This window comes from Tachyglossus aculeatus, chromosome Y4, assembly GCF_015852505.1.
Source record: "Tachyglossus aculeatus isolate mTacAcu1 chromosome Y4, mTacAcu1.pri, whole genome shotgun sequence".
Taxonomy (NCBI): Eukaryota; Metazoa; Chordata; class Mammalia; order Monotremata; family Tachyglossidae; genus Tachyglossus; species Tachyglossus aculeatus.
The window spans coordinates 11,380,717-11,402,097 of record NC_052096.1 but is presented as its reverse complement, the minus strand read 5'-3'; the positions used below and the strand labels follow the sequence as shown (position 1 = coordinate 11,402,097).

The window sequence follows — 21,381 nt, the reverse complement described above, 5'->3', positions numbered from 1 at the left end:
CGCTGAGTTCTCGCCCGGACGTCCGGGTTTATTCTCCCGGGCTCACATCTCGTCGGCGTGCAGCACGGCCCTGCCCGCCCCGGCCGCCGGGCCGGCCGGCGGGGGTCCGGCGGAGCTGTTGGGGGGCGGCGGGGTCGCCGGCGGGGGAGACCCAGGCCCGGCCGCCGCCGCCGCCGCCGTCTGCGTGAGGATGTGTCTGGACACCACTGGACCCGGGGGAGGGAGGGAGGAGAGGGGTGAGGGGGGATGCGCTGGGGGGGTCGCGACCCTTCCCGTCCCATCCCGGCCCCCGGCCCCCTGACCTCCGGTGGGCTTGTAGTCGTCCGGCCCGGCCTGCGGCTCCCCGCCGAAGGGGCTGTAGCTCGGGAGGATGAGGAGAGCCAGGGAGAACAGGAGGATCTGGGTGGGGGCACAGTGAGGGGCAGGATCTGCATTCATTCACCCCCCACTCAGCCCCTCCGGGAAGTCACATCTCATACATAGACGCACCCCCCCTCTAGTCATCCTACACAGACACACACATCCGCCCCCCCAGGAAGCCCTCCTCCCCACCTGCATCCACACACGGGCCCCCCAGCCCCTCCAGGAAGTCACCCTACACAAACACACACAGCCACCTGGCCCGCGGCCCCTCCCGGGAGTCATCCTACACACACACCCCCGTAACCCCCACCTCCAGGAAATCATCGTCCTCATGCACAAACGCACACCTGCCCCTCTCAGAAGTCATCCTACACACACACACCCCCCATCTCCAGGAAATCATCATCCTCACACACACACACCGCCCCTCTCAGAAGTCATCCTACACCGCCCCCCTATCTCCAGGAAATCATCCTCACAAACACACACCTGCCCCTCCTGGAAGTCATCACACACACCTCCACACCTCCCCATCTCCAGGAAATCATCATCCTCACACACAAACACACACCTGCCCCTCTCAGAAGTCATCCTACACCCCCCCCACACACACAAACACACCCCATCTCCAGGAAAGCATCATCCTCACACACAAACACACACCTGCCCCTCTCAGAAGTCATCCTACACCCCCCCCCCCCCCACACACACACACACCCCATCTCCAGGAAAGCATCATCCTCACGCACAAACACACACCTGCCCCTCTCAGAAGTCATCCTACACCCCCCCCCACACCCCCCCCCCCCATCTCCAGGAAATCGTCCTCACAAACACACACCTGCCCCTCCCGGAAGTCATCCTACACACACCCCCCAACCCCCATCTCCAGGAAATCATCCTCCTCACGCACACACACCTGCCCCTCTCAGAAGTCATCCTACACCCCCACCCCACCTCTCATCTCCAGGAAATCATCCTCACAAACACACACCTGCCCCTCCCAGAAGTCATCCTACACACACCCCCAAAACCCCCATCTCCAGGAGATCATCGTCCTCACACACACACACACACCTGCCCCTCTCAAAAGTCATCCTACACCCCCCCCCCCACCACACACACACACCATCTCCAGGGAATCATCCTCACACACAAACACACACCTGCCCCTCTCAGAAGTCGTCCTACACACCCCCCGACACCCCCCTCACCTCTCATCTCCAGGAAATCATCATCCTCACACACAAACACACACCTGCCCCTCCCGGAAATCATCCTACACACACACCCCTACACCCCCCTCACCCCCAGGAAATCGTCATCCTCACACAAAAAACAGACACCTGCCCCTCCCGGAAGTCATGATTGATTGACACCTCACCTCCTCCAGGAGGCCTTCCACACACTGAGCCCCCCTTCATCCCCCCGCTGCCTTACCTCCTTCCCTCCCCACAGCACCTGTATATATGTATATATGTTTGTGGGACCGTCTCTACACGTTGCCAACTTGTACTTCCCAAGCACTGAGCACAGTGCTCTGCACCCAGTAGGCGCTCAATAAATACGATTGATTGACACCTCACCTCCTCCAGGAGGCCTTCCCACACTGAGCCCCCTCTCCACCCCCCCCCCCGCCGCCTCCTCTTCCCCACAGGACCTGTATATATCAATCAATCGTATTTACTGAGCGCCTACTGTGTGCAGAGCACTGTGCTAGGCGCTTGGGAAGTGCAAGTTGGCAACATACAGAGATGGTCCCTACCCAACAGTGGGCTCACAGTCTAGAAGAATATGTATATGTGTATATATGTTTGTGGGACTGTCTCTATATGCTGCCAACTTGTACTTCCCAAGGGCTTAGTCCAGTGCTCCGCACACAGTAAGCGCTCAATAAATACGATTGATTGATTGATCCTACACACACCCCCCTCACCTCCAGGAAATCATCGTCCTCACGCACCCCGAAAGTCACCCTCCACCCCCACAGACCCATTCCCCCGGAGGCAGGCGGTCGTCCGCTCCCCACCCTCACAGATTCCCCCCTCCTCGACCGTGAGCCCGCCGGCGGGTCGGGACCGTCTCTCCGCGTTGCCAACTTGGCCTTCCCAAGCGCTCAGCACAGCGCTGCGCACACAGTCAGCGCTCAATCAAGGCGATCGAATGAGAGGGGGCCCTACCAGGACGCAGGTGCTAGTCTGCGCCGCCTTGTTGGACGTCTGCGTGACCAGGGCCTGGAGCTGCTGCAGCTGAGCCACCAGGGAGCTGAGGGAGAGGACAGCCGGGGTCTCGCACTCGCCACCGCCCCGGACCCCGCGCGGACCCCCCGCGGACCCCCTCACCCACACGTTGTGCTTCTCCAGCTCCTGCAGCTTCTTCCGCAGCTCCTGGTTCTGGACGGAGCAGGTGACCACCCTGAGGGCAAGGCGGGCCTATCATTACCAACCCGGTGCGGCTAGAACAGTGCTTTGCGCGTAGTAAGCGCTTAGAGAAGCCGCGTGGCTCGGTGGAAAGAGCCCGGGCTTCGGAGTCAGAGGTCACGGGTTCGCATCCCGACCCCACCAGTTGTCAGCTGGGGGACTTTGGGTAAGTCACTTCTCTGGGCCTCAGTTACCTCATCTGTATTTAGGGAGCGCTTACGCTGCCCCGAGCGCTGTCCTGAGCGTACAGTACGGCAATGGGACGGACACGCTTAAGTAAGCGCTTATTGATGATTTCCTTTTAGACTGTGAGCCCACTGTTGGGTAGGGACCGTCTCTATATGTTGCCGACTTGCACTTCCCAAGCGCTTAGTCCAGTGCTCTGCCCACAGTAAGCGCTCAATAAATACGATCGGATTGATTATTAAGTATAAGACTGTACTAATAATGATAGCATTTATTAAGCGCTTACTACGTGCAAAGCACGGTTCCGAGCGCTGGGGAGGTTACAAGGGGATCGGGTTGTCCCACGGGGGGCTCACAGTCTTCATCCCCATTTTCCAGATGAGGTCACTGAGGCCCAGAGAAGTGAAGTGACTCGCCCAAAGTCACACAGTGGACAGGTGGCGGAGGCGGGATTCAAACCCGTGACCTCCGACTCCAAAGCCCGGGTTCTTTCCACTGAGCTACGCCGCTTCTAAGCTCTTGGGAAGTAGGGAAGCGGTGCGGCTCAGCGGAAAGAGCCCGGGCTTTGGAGTCAGAGGTCATGGGTTCAAATCCTGGCTCTGCCCCTTGTCAGCTGGGGGACTTTGGGGCAGGTCACTTCACTTCTCCGCACCTCAGTTCCCTCCTCTGTAAAATGGGGATGAAGACTGTGAGCCCCCCGTGGGACAACCAGATCACCTTGTAAATTCCCCAGCGCTTAGAACAGTGCTGTGCACATAGTAAGCGCGTAATAAACGCCATCATTATTAGTAGTAGTAGTAGTAAGTGCTTAATAAATGCTATTATTACCATTGTATCCCTCCCAGCGCTTAGAACAGTGCTTGACACATAGTAACCGCTGAATAAACGCCATCATTATTATTAGTAGTAGTAGTAAGCGCTTAGTAAATCATCAATCGTATTTATTGAGTGCTTACTATGTGCAGAGCACTGTACTAAGCGCTTGGGTAGTACAAATTGGCAACATCTAGAGACAGTCCCTACCCAACAGTGGGCTCACAGTCTAAAAAGGGGGAGTAAATGCTATTACCATTGTATCCCTCCCAGCGCTTAGAACAGTGCTTGATACATAGTAGGTGCTTAATAAATGCCATTATTATTAGTAGTAGTAAGCACTTAGCAAATCATCATCAATCGTATTTATTGAGCGCTTACTATGTGCAGAGCACTGTACTAAGTGCTTGGGTAGTACAAATTGGCAACATCTAGAGACAGTCCCTACCCAACAGTGGGCTCACAGTCTAAAAGGGGGAGTAAATGCTATTATTACCATTGTATCCCTCCCAGCGCTTAGAACAGCGCTTGACACATAGTAAGCGCTTAATAAGTGCCATCATTATTATTAGTAGTAGTAGTAGTAGTAAGCGCTTAGTAAATCATCATCATCAATCGTATTTATTGAGCGCTTACTATGTGCAGAGCACTGTACTAAGCGCTTGGGCAGTACAGATTGGCAACATAGAGAGACAGTCCCTACCCAACAGTGGGCTCACAGTCTAAAAGGGGGAGTAAATGCTATTATTACCATTGTATCCCTCCCAGCGCTTAGAACAGTGCTTGACACATAGTAAGCACTTAATAAATGCCATCATTATTATTAGCAGTAGTAAGCGCTTAGTAAATCATCATCATCAATCGTATTTATTGAGCGCTTACTATGTGCAGAGCACTGGACTAAGCGCTTGGGTAGTACAAATTGGCAACATAGAGAGACAGTCCCTACCCAACAGTGGGCTCACAGTCTAAAAGGGGGAGTAAATGCTATTATTACCATTGTATCCCTCCCAGCGCTTAGAACAGCGCTTGACACGTAGTAAGCGCTTAATAAATCATCATCATCATCATCAATCATATTTATTGAGCGCTTACTATGTGCAGAGCACTGTACTAAGCGCTTGGGTAGTACAAATTGGCAACGTAGAGAGACAGTCCCTACCCGACAGTGGGCTCAGTCTAAAAGGGGGAGTAAATGCTGTTATTACCATTGTATCCCTCCCAGCGCTTAGAACTGCGCTTGACACATAGTAAGCGCTTAACAAATACCAACATTATTATTATTATCCGTGTACACGGGCTGCGCCGGCTGTGTCACGGGAGGGTAGAGCAGGTGGGCAACGATGCCCACGCGGGGGGCGTCCTGTACCTGCCGGCCCGTGGGGTCTCGGAGAGGGGCACGGACAGCCCCCGTCCCTCCCTATATACATGCTGATTACCCGCTATCATCATCATTAAGCGCTTAGTACAGTGCTCTGCACCTAGTAAGCGCTCAATAAATACGATTGATGATGACGATCGTTAAATTAGCGAATCTACCCTCTCCGTTTTAACTGTACTTTTCCAAGCACTCAGTCCAGCACCCTGCACCCAGTAAGCGCTCCGGGCCTCAGTTTCCTGGTAGAGTGAGCCCCGCGTCCAACCCAATTCTCACCCAGCCCGGTGCGCCTAGAACAGTGCTTTGCACATAGTAAGCGCTTAGAGAAGCAGCGCGGCCCGGTGGAAAGAGCCCGGGCTTCGGAGTCAGAGGTCATGGGTTCGCATCCTGACCCCACCAATGGTCAGCTGGGTGACTTTGGGCAAGTCACTTCTCTGGGCCTCAGTTCCCTCATCTGTAAAATGGGGATGAAGACCGTGAGCCCCCCGTGGGACAGCCTGAGCACCTTGTAACCTCCCCAGCGCTTAGAACAGTGCTTGGCACATAGTAAGCGCTTAGTAAATGCCATCATTATTATTATTAATAAATGCTATTATTACTATCGTATCCCCCCAGCGCATAGTAAGCGCTTAATACCAACATTATTATTATTATCCTTGTACAATTACTATTGTATCCCCCCCAGCGCTTAGAACAGTGCTTGACACATAGTAAGCGCTTAACAAATACCAACGTTATTATTATTATCCGTGTGCACGGGCTGCGCCGGCTCTGTCACGGGAGGGCAGACGAGGTGGGCAACGGGGCCAGTCGTACACGTGGGGGTCGTCGCGTACCTAGTAAGCGCTTAATAAGTGCCATCATTAATTAACTAATTAATTACCTGCTCTCCAGCCCGTCGATGTACTCCTTCTTGCGCCTCCGGCTGTCCTGGGCCGACTGCTTGTTCCGGATTTTTCTGCGGACCTTCTTCAGCAAACGCTCCTCCGCCTTGGGAGGGGACGGGGGAACCCGCTGACTCGAGCCCCCTCCCGCGATCCCATTTATTGGGCGGATAAGGAGAATCAATCAATCAATCAATCGTATTTATTGAGCGCTTACTGTGTGCAGAGCACTGGACTAATCAGGGTACCCGCTAAGCGCTCACTAGGTGCCAAGCACACCGGGTTGGGTACAAATTAGTTTGGACGCGGTCCCTGCCTTACATGGGGCTCACTCTACCAGGAAACTGTATATATGTATATATTGCTGTATATATGTATATATTTTTGTACATATTTATTACTCTATTTATTTTACTTGTCCCTATCTATTCTATTTTATTTTGTTAGTATGTTTGGTTTTGTTCTCCGTCTCCCCCTTTTAGACCGTGAGCCCGCTGTTGGGTAGGGACCATCTCTAGATGTTGCCAGTTTGTACTTCCCAAGCGCTTAGTCCAGTGCTCTGCACATAGTAAGCGCTCAATAAATACGATTGATGAGGAGGAGGAGGAAACTGAGGCACAGAGCGCATCATTCATTCAATCGTATTTATTGAGCGCTTACTGTGTGCAGGGCACTGGACTAATCAGGGTACCCGCTAAGCGCTCACTAGGTGCCAAGCACTGTTCCAAGCGCACCGGGTTGGGTACGAATTAGTTTGGACGCGGTCCCTGTCCTACACGGGGCTCACTCTACCAGGAAACTGTATATATTGCTATGTATACATATATGTACATATATGTATATATTGCTGTATATATGTATATATTTTTGTACATATTTATTACTCTATTTTACTTGTCCATATCTATTCTATTTGTTTTATTTTGTTAGTAGGTTTGGTTTTGTTCTCCGTCTCCCCCTTTTAGACTGTGAGCCCCCCGTTGGGTAGGGACCGTCTCTAGATGTTGCCAGTTTGTACTTCCCAAGCGCTTAGTCCAGTGCTCTGCACACAGTAAGCGCTCAATAAATACGATTGAGGAGGAGGAGGAGGAGGAAACTGAGGCGCAGAGCGCATCGTTCATTCATTCAATCGTATTTATTGAGCGCTTACTGTGAGCAGAGCACTGGACTAAGCGCTTGGGAGGCACAAGCTTAATGGGTGCAGAGTACTGTAGTAAGCGCTCGGAAAAGTACAGTTAAAATGGAGTGGGTAGATTAATGATGGCATTTATTAAGCGCTTACTATGTGCAGAGCACTGTTCTAAGCACTGGGGGGGTTACAAGGCGATCGGCTTGTCCCACGCAGGGTTCACGGTCTTAATCCCCATATTACAGATGAGGGAACTGAGGCACAGTGAAGTGACTTGCCCAAAGTCACACAGCTGACCATTGGAAGAGCCGGGATTTGAACCCATGACCTCTGACTCCAAAGCCCGGGCTCTTTCGACTGAGCCACGCTGCTTCTCTAAATACGTTCCTTGCCTCTAAGGAGCTGACAGTCTAGAGCGAGGGGGAGACAGAAGTTAATTGTAGGCAGGGAATTCATTCACTCATATTTATTGAGCGCTTACTGTGTGCAGAGCACTGTACTAAGCGCTTGGGAAGTACAAGTTGGCAACATCTAGAGACGGTCCCTACCCAACAGCGGGCTCAGAGTCTAGAATGTGTCTCTAACCATTGTATTCTTCTCTCCCAAGCGCATAGTACAGTGCTCTGCACATAGAAAGCGCTCAAATAATAATAATGATGATGGCATTTATTAAGCGCTTACTATGTGCAAAGCACTGTTCTAAGCGCTGGGGAGGTTCCAAGGTGATCAGGTTGTCCCACGGGGGGCTCACAGTCTTCATCCCCATTTTCCAAATGAGGGAACTGAGGCCCAGAGGAGTGAAGTGACTTGCCCAAAGTCACACAGCTGACGTGTGGCGGAGCCGGGATTTGATGAATGAATCAAATCAAGTCCGAATGAATGAATGCCTAGCTCTAGACTGTCAGCTTGTTGCGGGCAGGGAACCTGTCTGCTCATTCCGTTGGACTCATTCTTTCATTCAGTCATCATCATCGATCGTATTTATTGAGCGCTTACTATGTGCAGAGCACTGTACTAAGCGCTTGGGAAGTACAAATTGGCAACATAGAGACAGTCCCTACCTGACAGCGGGCTCACAGTCTAAAAGAGGGAGACAGAGAACAAAATTCAGCCGGGTTTAACGAGCACTCACTGTGTGCAAAGCACTCTACTAAGTGCTTGGGAGAGTAATAATAATTGTGCTATTCGTTAAGCGCTTACTATATGCCAGGCACTGTACTAAACGCTGGACTGAAGCCAATCAGTCGGACCCGGTCCCTGTCCCGCGAGGGGCTCACGGTCTCACAGTCCCCGTTCTCCAGCCGAGGGAACTGAGGCCCAGAGACGGAAGCGACTCGCCCAAGGCCGCACAGCAGCCAAGTGGCGGAGCCGGGATTCGAATTCATGACCGCTGACTCCGAGGCCGGGGCTCTACCCCCTAGGCCGTGCCGCTTCTCTGGGTTACACGGCCCCTGCCCGCGGGGAGCTTACGCCGAGCACAATGCCGGGTACAGAGTGAGCGCCCGGTAAATCCGATCGATGAAGTATTGACGAGGCCTGATTTGACGGTCGGTGGGTTTAGAGAAGCAGCGTAGGACAAGCAGCTTAAAACATCATCATCATCATCAATCATATTTATTGAGCGCTTACTATGTGCAGAGCACTGTACTGAGCGCTTGGGAAGTACAAATTGGCAACATATAGAGACAGTCCCTACCCAACAGTGGGCTCACAGTCTAAAAACATGGTGTGACCTGCTGTACGGACGTTGGGTGACCATCTACCAGAGAAGCAGCGTGGCTCAGTGGAAAGAGCCCGGGCTTTGGAGTCAGAGGTCATGGGTTCGAATCCTTGCTCCGCCAGTTCATCATCATCATCATCATCATCAATCGTATTTATTGAGCGCTTACTGTGTGCAGAGCACTGTACTGAGCGCTTGGGAAGTCCAAGTTGGCAACATCTAGAGACAGTCCCTACCCAACAGTGGGCTCACAGTTAGCTGGGTGACTTTGGGCAAGTCACTTCACTTCTCTGGGCCTCAATTACCTCGTCTGTAAAAATGGGGATTAAAACTGTGAGCTCTCCCGGGGACAACCTGTTTATCATCAGTTGTATTTATTGAGCGCTTACTGTGTGCAGAGCACTGTACTAAGCGCTTGGGAAGTACAAACTGGCAACATATAGAGACGGTCCCTACCCAACAGTGGGCTCACAGTCTAAAAGGGGGAGACAAAACCAAACATACTAACAAAATAAAATAAATAGAATAACCTGTTCACCTTGTAACCTCCCCAGTGCTTAGAACAGTGCTTTGCACATAGTAAGCGCTTAACAAATACCATCGTCATCATCAGCGTGGCTCAGTGGAAAGAGCCTGGGCTTTGGAGTCGGAGGTCATGGGTTCAAATCCCGGCTCTGCCACTTGTCAGCTGGGTGACTTTGGGCAAGTCACTTCTCTGAGCCTCAGTTCCCTCGCCTGTCAAATGGGGATGAAGACTGTGAGCCCCCCGTGGGACAACCCGATCACCTTGTATCCTCCCCAGCGGTTAGAACAGTGCTTGGCACATAGTAAGCGCTTAATAAATGCCATTCTTATTTGGGGCCCGCCACGCCCCGGGGTGAGGGGTTACCTTGGTGAGGGGCAGGTGGTGAGGCAGGGTGACCCCCTCCTGGCCGAGCAGCCGTTTCTCCTCATCCGTCAGGAGCAGGGGCGGGCACGGGGGCTGGGCACGGAGAGGGCACCGTCAGGGCCGCCCGGGTGCCCCCCAGGTGCCCCCCAAGCCCCTCCCCGCCCCCCTTTGCCGCCTTGGGGTCACCGGGGGCCTCACCGGGGGCTCCATGGGGGCTTCAGCGCCCGCTGCGGGGGGGGGAGGGCAGCTCTCCCACCGGCCGGGCCTCGGGGAGCAACGGCAGCGGGGGGCTCCACTCGCCTGGGGAGGGAAGGCGGGGACCGTCAGGCCCCCTCGCCCCTCATCCTTGCCCTTCATCCCTTTCCCCTCGCCCCCTTCCCTCACCCCCTACCTTCTCCCTTCTCCCCCTTCCCTCTCCCCTCGCTTCCTTCCCTCTCCCCCTTCCCTCACCCCCACCCTCCCCTCACTTCCCTTCCCTCACCCCTACCCTCTCCCCTCACTTCCCTTCCCTCTCCGCCTTCCCTCTCCCCTTGCCCTCACCCCTACCCTCTCCCCTCGCCCCTTCTTCCGCTTCCCTCGCCCCCTGCCCTCTTCCCCTTCCATCTCCCCTCACCCCTTCTTCCCCTTCCCTCGCCCCCTGACCTCTTCCCCTCCCATCTCCCCTCGCCCCCCGACCTCTTCCCCTTCCATCTCCCCTCGCCCCCCGACCTCTTCCCCTTCCATCTCCCCTCGCCCCCTGACCTCTTCCCCTTCCATCTCCTCGCCCCTTGACCTCTCCCCCTCCCCCTGCCCGCTCCCCTCGCCCCCCCGACCTCTTCCCCTTCCATCTCCCCTCGCCCCCGACCTCTTTCCCTTCCATCTCCCCTCGCCCCCTGACCTCTTCCCCTTCCATCTCCCCTCGCCCCCTGACCTCTTCCCCTTCCATCTCCCCTCGCCCCCTGACCTCTTCCCCCTTCCATCTCCCCTCGCCCCCTGACCTCTTCCCCCTTCCATCTCCCCTCGCCCCCCGACCTCTTCCCCTTCCATCTCCCCTCGCCCCCTGACCTCTTCCCCTTCCATCTCCCCTCGCCCCCTGACCTCTTCCCCTTCCATCTCCTCGCCCCTTGACCTCTCCCCTCTCCCCCTGCCCGCTCCCCTCGCCCCCTGACCTCTTCCCCTTCCATCTCCCCTCACCCCGACCTCTTCCCCTTCCATCTCCCCTCGCCCCCTGACCTCTTCCCCTTCCATCTCCCCTCGCCCCCTGACCTCTTCCCCTTCCATCTCCCCTCGCCCCCTGACCTCTTCCCCTTCCATCTCCTCGCCCCTTGACCTCTCCCCTCTCCCCCTGACCTCTTCCCCTTCCATCTCCCCTCACCCCGACCTCTTCCCCTTCCCTCACCCCCTGCCCTTTTCCCCTTCCATCTCCCCTCACCCCGACCTCTTCCCCTTCCCTTGCCCCCGCCGTCTCCCCTCGCCCCCTGCCCTCTCCCCCTTCCTTCTCCCCTCGCCCCCTGCCCTCTTCCCCTTCCCTCGCCCCCTTCCCTCTCCCCTCGCCCCCTGCCCTCTTCCCCTTCCCTCACCCCCTGCCCTCTCCCCTCGCCCCCTGCCCTCTTCCCCTTCCCTCACCCCCTGCCCTCTCCCCTCGCCCCCTGCCCTCTTCCCCTTCCCTCTTCCCCTTCCCTCAGCCCCTGCCCTCTCCTCTCACCCCCTTTCTTCCCCCTCACCCCCTGCCCTCTCCCCCTCGCTTCCCCCTCACCCCTTTCCCCTTGCCCTCTTCCCTTTCCCACCACCCCCTTCCCTAGAGAAGCAGCGTGGCTTAGCGGAAAGAGCCCGGGCCCGTGAGTCAGAGGTCGTGGGTTCTAATCCCAGCCCTGCCACTTGTCAGCTGGGTGACTTTGGGAAAGCCACTTCACTTCTCTGGGCCTCAGTGACCTCATCTATCAAGTGGGGATGAAGACTGTGAGCCCCACAGGGGACCACCTGCTGACTCTGGATCTGCTCCAGCGCTTAGAACAGTGCTTGGCACATAGTAAGCGCTTAAATGTCACCATCATTATTATTACCTTGGATCTAGTCCAGGGCTCAGTACAGTGCTTGACACATAGTAAGTGCTTAACAAATACCACCATCATTATTATTACTTTGGATCTAGTCCAGGGCTTAGTACACTGCTTGGCACATAGTAATCAATCGTATTTATTGAGCACTTACTGTGTGCAGAGCACTGTACTAAGCACTTGGGAAGTACAAGTTGGCAACATATAGAGACGGTCCCTACCCAACGGTAGGCTCACAGTCTAGAAGTGAGCGCTTAACAAATACCACCATCATTATTACCACCTTGGATCTACTCCAGGGCTTAGTACAGTGCTTGGCACATAGTAATCAATCAGTCAATCGTATTTATTGAGCGCTTACTGTGTGCAGAGCACTCTACTAAGCACTTGGGAAGTACAAGTTGGCAACATATAGAGACGGTCCCTACCCAACAGTGGGCTCACAGTCTAGAAGTGAGCGCTTAACAAGTACCACCATCATTATTATTACCTTGGATCTACTCCAGGGCTAAGTACAGTGCTTGGCACATAGTAATCAATCAGTCAATCGTATTTATTGAGCACTTACTGTGTGCAGAGCACTGGACTAAGCGCTGCGGAAGTACAAGTTGGCAACATATAGAGACAGTCCCTACCCAACAGTGGGCTCACAGTCTAGAAGTGAGCGCTTAACAAATACCACCATCATTATTACCACCTTGGATCTACTCCAGCGCTTCCCTTCCCCACAGCACCTGTATATATGTATATATGTTCGTACGTATTTATTACTCTATTTATTTTACTTGTACCTATCTATTCTATTTTATTTTGTTAGTATGTTTGGTTTTGTTCTCCGTCTCCCCCTTTTAGACCGTGAGCCCACTGTTGGGCAGGGACCGTCTCTAGATGTTGCCAACTTGGACTTCCCAAGCGCTTAGTCCAGTGCTCTGCACACAGTAAGCGCTCAATACGATTGATTGATTAGTACAGTGCTTGGCACGTAGCAAGCGCTTCACGAGTACCATGGTTATTACTACGATTGCTCGCTTCCCTTCTGGTTCGGGGGCAGCCACTGACCCAGGTGGATGGAGACGAGCCCCTCGGGGCGGTGGGCTGGCAGGGGGGGCTCGTAGAGCAGCTGGCAGAGGGCGAGGGGGGTGGGGGGCGTGGGGGACCCCCCAGAGCGGCCGCTGTCGCTGGCGGGGGACGGGTGGGAGCGGTACACCTCGTTGGGGTCGATCAGCAGGCGGACGAAGTCCTCCGGGTCGCTGTCCCGCGGGTCCTGGGGGGGGGGGGAAGGGGGCAGAGGTGGGCTCCCGGGCCCGGTGCCCACCTTGCCACCCACCCACCCGCCCACCCATCCATCCATCCTCTCACGGCGGCGGGCTCCCAGGCTTCCGGGCCGGGGTCAAGCTGCGGCCTGTCCGCCTCGCTGCCGTCCACGATGAAGAAGGGGGCGTCCGGGGGCTCCAGCAGCACGTCCAGAAACTCGGGGGGCCCCGCGTCCATCCTGGGGAAAAGAAAAAAGGGCTGGGGGGGCTCAACTAGCCCTCTGATAATAATAAGGATGGCATTTGTTAAGCGCTTACTATGGGCGAAGCACCGTTCTGAGCACTGGGGGGATACAAGGGGATCAGGTTGTCCCGCCTGGGGCTCCCAGTCTTCATCCCCATTGGACAGATGAGGGAACTGAGGCCCAGAGAAGTGAAGTGACTGGCCCAAAGTCACCCAGCTGACAAGTGGCGGAGCTGGGAATAGAACCCATGACCTCTGACACCCAAGCCGGGGCTCTTTCCAGCCTCCCCACCTTACCTGGGCGTATGCACCTGTACCCCCCCCACCCCCCAGCTGGTCACACACTCCTGTATTTCCCCCCATCAGCTGGGCACACACTCCTATATTCCCCCCCATCAGCTGGGCACACACTCCTGTACCCCCCTACTCGGCTGGGCACACACTCCTGTACCCTCCCACTTGGCTGGGCACACACTCCTCTACCCCCCACACTCAGCTGGACACACACTCCTGTACCCCCCTACTCAATTGGGCACACACTCCTGTACCCCCCTCCTCAGCTGGGCACACACTCCTGTACCCCCCTACTCAGCTGGGCACATACTCCTGTACCTCCCCTCAGCTGGGCACACACTCCTCTAGCCCCCCTCATTTGGGCACACACTCTACCCACCCCCTCAGCTGGGCACGCACTCCTGTACCCCCCCCTAAGCTGGGCACGCACTCCTGTACCCCCCCTACTCAGCTGGACACACACTCCTGTACCCCCCTACTCAGCTGAGCACACACTCCTGTACCCCCCCTCCTCAGCTGGGCACACACTCATGTACCCCCCCCCCTCAGCTGGGCACACACTCATGTACCCCCCCCCCTCAGCTGGGCACACACTCCACCCCCCCTAAGCTGGGCACACACTCCTGTACCCCCCCCCCCCACTCAGCTGGGCACACACTCCTGTACCCCCCCACTCAGCTGGGCACACCCTCCTGTACCCCTCTACTCAGCTGGGGACACACTCCTGTACCCCCCCTCCCTCAGCTGGGCACACACTCCTGTACCCCCCCCCAAGCTGGGCACACACTCCTGTACCCCCCTCCCTCAGCTGGGCACACACTCCTCTACCCCCCCCCCCACTCAGCTGGACACACACTCCTGTACCCCCCCCCAAGCTGGGCACACACTCCTGTACCCCCCTCCCTCAGCTGGGCACACACTCCTCTACCCCCCCCCCACTCAGCTGGACACACACTCCTGTACCCCCCCCCCCCAAGCTGGGCACACACTCCTGTACCCCCCTACCCAGCTGGGCACACACTCATGTACCTCCCTACTCAGCTGGGCACACTCCTATACCCCCCCACTCAGCTGGGCACACACCTATACCCCCCCACTCAGCTGGGCACACACTCCTGTACCACCCCCTTCAGCTGGGCACACACTCCTGTACCCCCCCCCCCAAGCTGAGCACACACTCCTATGCCCCCCTACTCTGCTGGACACACACTCCTGTAACCCCTCCTCAGCTGGGCACACACTCCTGTACCCCCCTAAGCTGGGCACACACTCCTGTACCCTCCCACTCAGCTGGGCACACACTCCTGTACCCCCCCCAAGCTGGGCACACACTCCTGTACCCCCCCCCCAGCTGGGCCCCCCCTCCTGTCCCCCTGACCTGAGCTGGGGTTGCAGGCACCTGTGTGCCGCCCCCCCCCCCCACCTGCCACCTGTGCCAACCCTCCCCTGGGCCCCTCCTCCCGCCCGCCCTCCAGGATCTCCGCATCCGGGACGGGCCTTAAAGGGGCAAACGGGACCCACCCCTCCTCCGCCGGTCCCAGCTGTTGCCCCTTTAAGGATGGATAGACGGCCGGGCCGGGCCGGGCCGAGCCGAGCCGCGCTGCTCCCTGATTGGCGGTTGAGCCCGGCCGGGGCCCAACGGCCGCTTGTGACGTCACGATGGAGGCCCCGCCCCTCCGCGGGGAGCGCCTCCCTCCCGATTGGCGGCCGCTCCAGCCAATGGGGCGCGGGGAGGGCAGTTTGGCGGGTCGGGGTTGGCCGGCTCGTCGCTCGCCTCTCTCCCGCCGGCCAGCCCGGGGGCGGGGACTGAGAAGAAAAAAAAAAGGGGGGGGCCCTCGGGTCACGTGACCTGAGGGGGCGGGTCGCGCGCGCTCGGGCCACGTGACGGGGGCGGAGTCGTTATGCAATTCATTCGTTACGCAATGAATTCTGGGACGGGTTGCACATGAATATTCATGAAGCCGGCCCCGCCCCCCCCGCCTCCGCTCCTCCCCCTCCCAGGTTGTTTTTCGTTTTTATCGTTTATGGTATTTACTAATACGCTATTATTTAATAATGTAGTATTTAAATAATAATAATGATGATGATAGGTGTTGCTAACTTGGACTTTCCAAACGCTTAGTACAGTGCTCTGCACCCAGTAAGCGCTCAATAAATACGAATGATTGAATGAATGAATTTGTTAAGCACCTACTATATGCCTGGCACTGTACTAATGAGTGAATAAATTTAAGCGCTTACTATGTGTCAGGCAGTGTACTAAGCGCTGAAGGAGGTAATGATGGTTGTTTTTCGTTTTTGTTGCACTATTATTTAACAATATAGTATTTAAATAATAATGATGGTGGTAGGTGTTGCCAACTTGTACTTCCCAAGCGCTTAGTCCAGTGCTCTGCATCCACTAAGCGCTCAATAAATACGATTGAATGAATTTGTTAAGCGCTTGCTATGTGTCAGGCAGTGTACTAAGCGCTGAGGGAGATCATAATGGTTGTTTTTTTTTCGTTTTTGTTGCACTATTATTTAATAATATAGTATTTAAATAATAATGATGATGGTAGGTGTTGCCGACTTGGACTTCCCAAGCGCTTAGTCCAGTGCTCTGCACCCAGTAAGCGCGCAATAAATACGATTGAATGAATGAATTTGTTAAGCGCTTACTATGTGTCAGGCAGTGTACTAAGCGCTGAAGGAGATGATGGTTGTTTTACGTTTTTGTTGCACTATTATTTAATAATATAGTATTTAAATAATAATGATGATGGTATGTGTTGCCAACTTGGACTTCCCAAGCGCTTAGCACACTGCTCTGCACCTAGTAAGTGCTCAATAAATACGATTGAATGAATGAATTTGTTAAGCGCTTACTATGCCAGGCACTGTACTAAGCGCTGAGGGAGATAATAATAATGTTGTGTTTCGTTTTTGTTGTTTATGGTATTTACTAATACACTATTATTCAATAATATAGTATTTAAATAATAATGATGATGGTATGTGTTGCCAATTTGTACTTCCCAAGCTCATAGTCCAGTGCTCTGCACCCAGTAAGCGCTCAATAAATACGATTGATTGAATGAATGAATAAATGAATGAATTTTGCTAAGCGCTTACTATGTGTCAGGCACCGTAGTAAGCGCTGAGGGAGATAATAATAATAATGGTTGTTTTTCGTTTTTGTTGTTTATGGTATTTACCAATACGCTATTATTGAATAATATCGTATTTAAATAACAATGGTGATTGTATTTGTTAAGCCCTTACTATGTGTCAGGCACTGTACTAAGTGCTGGGGGAGATAATAATAACAATAACGATGGTATTTTTAAGCGCTTACTATGTGCAAAGCACTGTTCTAAGCACTGGGGAGGTTACAAGGCGATCAGGTTGTCCCACGGGGGGCTCACAGTCTCCCACAGGAGATCCATAGGCATGAGAAGAATTCTTCCCCCTGCTAGACTGTGAGCCCGTAATAATAATAATAATAATAATAATAATAATAATAGCATTTATTAAGCGCTTACCATGTGCAAAGCACTGTTCTAAACGCTGGGGTGCTTACAAGGTGATCAGGTTGTCAATCAATCAATCATATTTATTGAGCACTTACTGTGTGCAGAGCACTGTACTAAGCGCTTGGGAAGTCCAAGTTGGCAACATCTAGAGACAGTCCCTACCCAACAGTGGGCTCACAGGCTAGAAGGGGGAGACAGACAACAAAACATATTAACAAAATAAAATAAATAGAATAGATATGTACAAGTATCGAGCGCTTACTGTGTGCAGAGCACTGGACTAAGCGCTTGGGAAGTCCAAGTTGGCAACATCTAGAGACGGTCCCTACCCAACAGTGGGTTCACAGTCTAAAAGGGGGAGACAGAGAACAGAACCAAACATACTAACCAAATAAAATAAATAGAATAGATATGTACAAGTAAAATAGAGTAATAAATATGTACAAACATATATACATATATACAGGTGCTGTGGGGAAGGGAAGGAGGTAAGATGGGGGGATGGAGAGGGGGACGGGGGGGAGATATTAAAACCGTGAGCCCCCCGTGGGACAACCTGATCACCTTGTAACCTCCCCAGCGCTTAGAACAGGGCTTTGCACATAGTAAGCGCTTAATAAATGCCGTCGTTATTATTATTATTAAAAGCTTTGTCGAAAGCCCATCCCCTCCCTGACTCTCTTCTCCTTCCACTCCCTTCGATGTCACCCTGACTCGCTGTCTTTCTTCATCGTCCACTTCCCAGCCCCGCACTGCTTATGTCCATATCTGTCATTTATTTCTTTCTATTACTATCTGCCTCCCGCTCTAATAATAATAATAATAATAATAATTGGCATTTGTTAAGCGCTTACTATGTGCAAAGCATTGTTCTAAGCACTGGGGAGGATACAGGGTGATCAGGTTGTCCCATGTGGGGCTCACAGTCTTCATCCCCATTTTACAGATGAGGTCACTGAGGCCCAGAGAAGTTAAGTGACTTGCCCAAGATCACACAGCAGACATGTGGCGGAGCCGGGATTCGAACCCATGACCTCTGACTCCAAAGCCCGGGCTCTTTCCACTGAGCCACGCCGCTTCTCTAGACTGCAAGCTCGCCGCGGGCAGGGAATGTGTCCGTTTATTGTTCTACTGTCCTCTCCCAAACGCTCAGTACAGCGCTCAGAGAAGTGAGCAGAGAAGCGGCGTGGCTCGGTGGAAAGAGCCCGGGCTTTGGAGTCAGAGGTCGTGGGTTCAAATCCCGGCTCCGCCAATTGTCAGCTGGGTGACTTTGTCACTTCTCTGGGCCTCAGTGACCTCATCTGGAAAATGGGATTAAGACTGTGAGCCCCCCGTGGGACAACCTCATCACCTTGTAACCTCCCCAGCGCTTAGAACAGTGCTTTGCACATAGTAAGCGCTTCATAAATGCTATCATAATTATTATTAAGTAGCATCATCATCACTGAACCCTCCGTTGGGTAGGGACCGTCTCCGTTGCCGATCTGTACTTCCCAAGCGCTTAGTCCAGTGCTCTGCACACAGTAAGCGCTCAATAAATAGAGAAGCAGCGTGGCTCAGTGGAAAGAGCCCGGGCTTTGGAGTCAGAGGTCATGGGTTCAAATCCCGGCTCCGCCACTTGTCAGTTGTGTGACTTTGGGCAAGTCACTTCTCTGGGCCTCGGTTACCTCATCTGTCAAATGGGGGTGAAGACTGTGAGCCCCCATGGGACAACCCGATCACCTTGTAACCTCCCCAGTGCTTAGAACAGTGCTTGGCACATACTAAGCGCTTCATAAATGCTATCATTATTATTATCATCATCAATCGTATTTATTGAGCGCTTAAATATGATGATAATAATAATGATAATATCATTATTATTATTATTAAGTAGCATCATCATTACTGAACCCTCCATTGGGTAAGGACCGTCCCCGTTGCTGATCTGGACTTCCCAAGCGCTCAGTCCAGTGCTCTGCACACAGTAAGCGCTCAATAAATAGAGAAGCAGCGTGGCTCAGTGGAAAGAGCCCGGGCTTTGGAGTCAGAGGTCATGGGTTCAAATCCCGGCTCCGCCAACAGCCAGCTGTGTGACTTTGGGCAAGTCACTTCACTTCTCTGGGCCTCAGTTACCTCATCTGTCAAATGGGGATGAAGACTATGAGCCCCCCGTGGGACAACCCGATCACCATGTAACCTCCCCAGCGTTTAGAACAGTGCTTTGCACATAGTAAGCGCTTCATAAATGCTATCATTATTATTATTAAGTAGCATCAGCATTACTGAACCCTCCATTGGGTAGGGACCGTCCCCGTTGCCGATCTGGACTTCCCAAGCGCTTAGTCCAGTGCTCTGCACACAGTAAGTGCTCAATAAATAGAGAAGCAGTTTGGCTCAGTGGAAAGAGCCCGGGCTTTGGAGTCAGAGGTCGTGGGTTCAAATCCCGGCTCCGCCACTTGTCAGCTGTGTGACTTTGGGCAAATCACTTCTCTGGGCCTCGGTTACCTCATCTGTCAAATGGGGGTGAAGACTGTGAGCCCCCCGTGGGACAACCCGATCACCTTGTAACCTCCCCAGCGCTTAGAACAGTGCTTGGCACATAGTAAGCGCTTCATAAATGCTATCATTATTATTATCATCATCAATCGTATTTATTGAGCGCTTAAATACGATAATAATAATAATATCATTATTATTATTAAGTAGCATCATCAATACTGAACCCTCCGTTGGGAAGGGACCCGTCTCCGTTGCCGATCTGGACTTCCCAAGCGCTCAGTCCAGTGCTCTGCACACAGTAAGCGCTCAATAAATGCGATTGAATGAATATTGTCTTATTATCGTTAAGCGCGTGGGGCCGGGGCGGTGAGTCTTCCTCCTCTGCAGTCCTGTGACCGGCCGGGAATGATGTGTCGGCATTTCCGTGGTTTGCTCATGTGAATCCGATGTTTTCCGCCGCTGGAACTTTAAGCTTCCTTATCTGTCCATTCCCGACCTCTCCTCCCTGTAAATTGGAAATTACAAGCTCACCTCACGGCGGGTCCCATGTCTCCCCTCCTTGTATCCCTCCCTTGACCAAATCACCTTGTAATAATAATAATAATAATAATAATGGCATTTGTTAAGCGCTTACTATGTGCAAAGCACTGTTCAAGCGCTGGGGAGGATACAAGGTGATCAGGTTGGCCCACGCGGGGCTCACAGTCTTCATCCCCATTTTCCAGATGAGGGAACTGAGGCACAGCGAAGTTAAGTGACTTGCCCGAGGTCACACAGCTGACAATTGGCGGAGCCGGGATTCGAACCCATGACCTCCGACTCCCAAGCCCGGGCTCTTTCCATTGAGCCATGCTACTTCCTAATAAGCAGCAACCTCCCCAGCGCTTAGAACAGGGCTTTGCACATAGTAAGCGCTTAACAAATACCATTATTATTTTAAATCAATCAATCGTATTTATTGAGCGCTTACTGTGTGCAGAGCACTGGACTAAGCGCTTGGAAATATGTACATATGTACACAAGTCCTATTTATTGAGCTCTTCCTTTGTGCACAGCACTGTACTAGGTGCTTGGGCAAGTACAAGAGAAAGTACAAGGGAAAGAAAGAGAAGCAGCGTGGCTCAGTAGCAAGAGCTCGGGCTTGGGAATCAGATCAATCAATCAATCAATCGTATTTATTGAGCGCTTACTGTGTGCAGAGCACTGTACTAAGCGCTTGGGAAGTACAAGTTGGCAACATATAGAGACGGTCCCTACCCAACCGTGGGCTCACAGTCTAGAAAAAAGGCGATGAGTTTGTCCCACGTGGGGCTCACAATCTTAATCCCCATTTTGCAGATGAGTTAACTGAGGCACAAAGAATCAATCAATCGTATTTATTGAGCGCTTACTGTGTGCAGAGCACTGTACTAAGCGCTTGGGAAGTACAAGTTGGAAGTGAAGTGACTTGCCCGAAGTCACACAGCTGACAATTGACAGAGTCAGGATTCAAACCCGTGACCTCCGACTCCAAAGCCCAGGCTCTTTCCACCGAGCCACGCTGCTTCCCTATATTGGTCACGGGTTCTAATCCTGACACCACCCTTTGTCAGCCGTGTGACTTTGGGAAGTCACTTCACTTCGGGCCTCAGTTCCCTCATCTGGAAAACGGGGACGAAGACTGGGAGCCCCACGGGGGGACAACCTGATCACCTTGTATCCTCCCCAGCGCTTAGAACAGTGCTTGGCACATAGTAAGCGCTTAATAAATGCCATTATTATTATTATTATTGTATC

General features: G+C 53.3%; 1 protein-coding gene across 1 annotated transcript; it reads right to left on the bottom strand.

Annotated features, from left to right (window-relative positions):
* Positions 1 to 2: 2 nt before the first annotated feature.
* Positions 3 to 15,287, bottom strand: CREB3L4 (cAMP responsive element binding protein 3 like 4). The gene is made up of 10 exons (XM_038768482.1): positions 15,131 to 15,287; positions 13,178 to 13,310; positions 12,878 to 13,082; positions 10,039 to 10,082; positions 9,783 to 9,875; positions 6,044 to 6,150; positions 2,710 to 2,778; positions 2,544 to 2,628; positions 303 to 399; positions 3 to 206 (listed from the first exon to the last, which is right to left on the bottom strand). Exons 2-10 carry the CDS (start codon positions 13,307 to 13,309, stop codon positions 43 to 45), a joined length of 996 nt encoding a protein of 331 aa, XP_038624410.1. The 5' UTR covers position 13,310; positions 15,131 to 15,287; the 3' UTR covers positions 3 to 42.
* Positions 15,288 to 21,381: the final 6,094 nt, after the last annotated feature.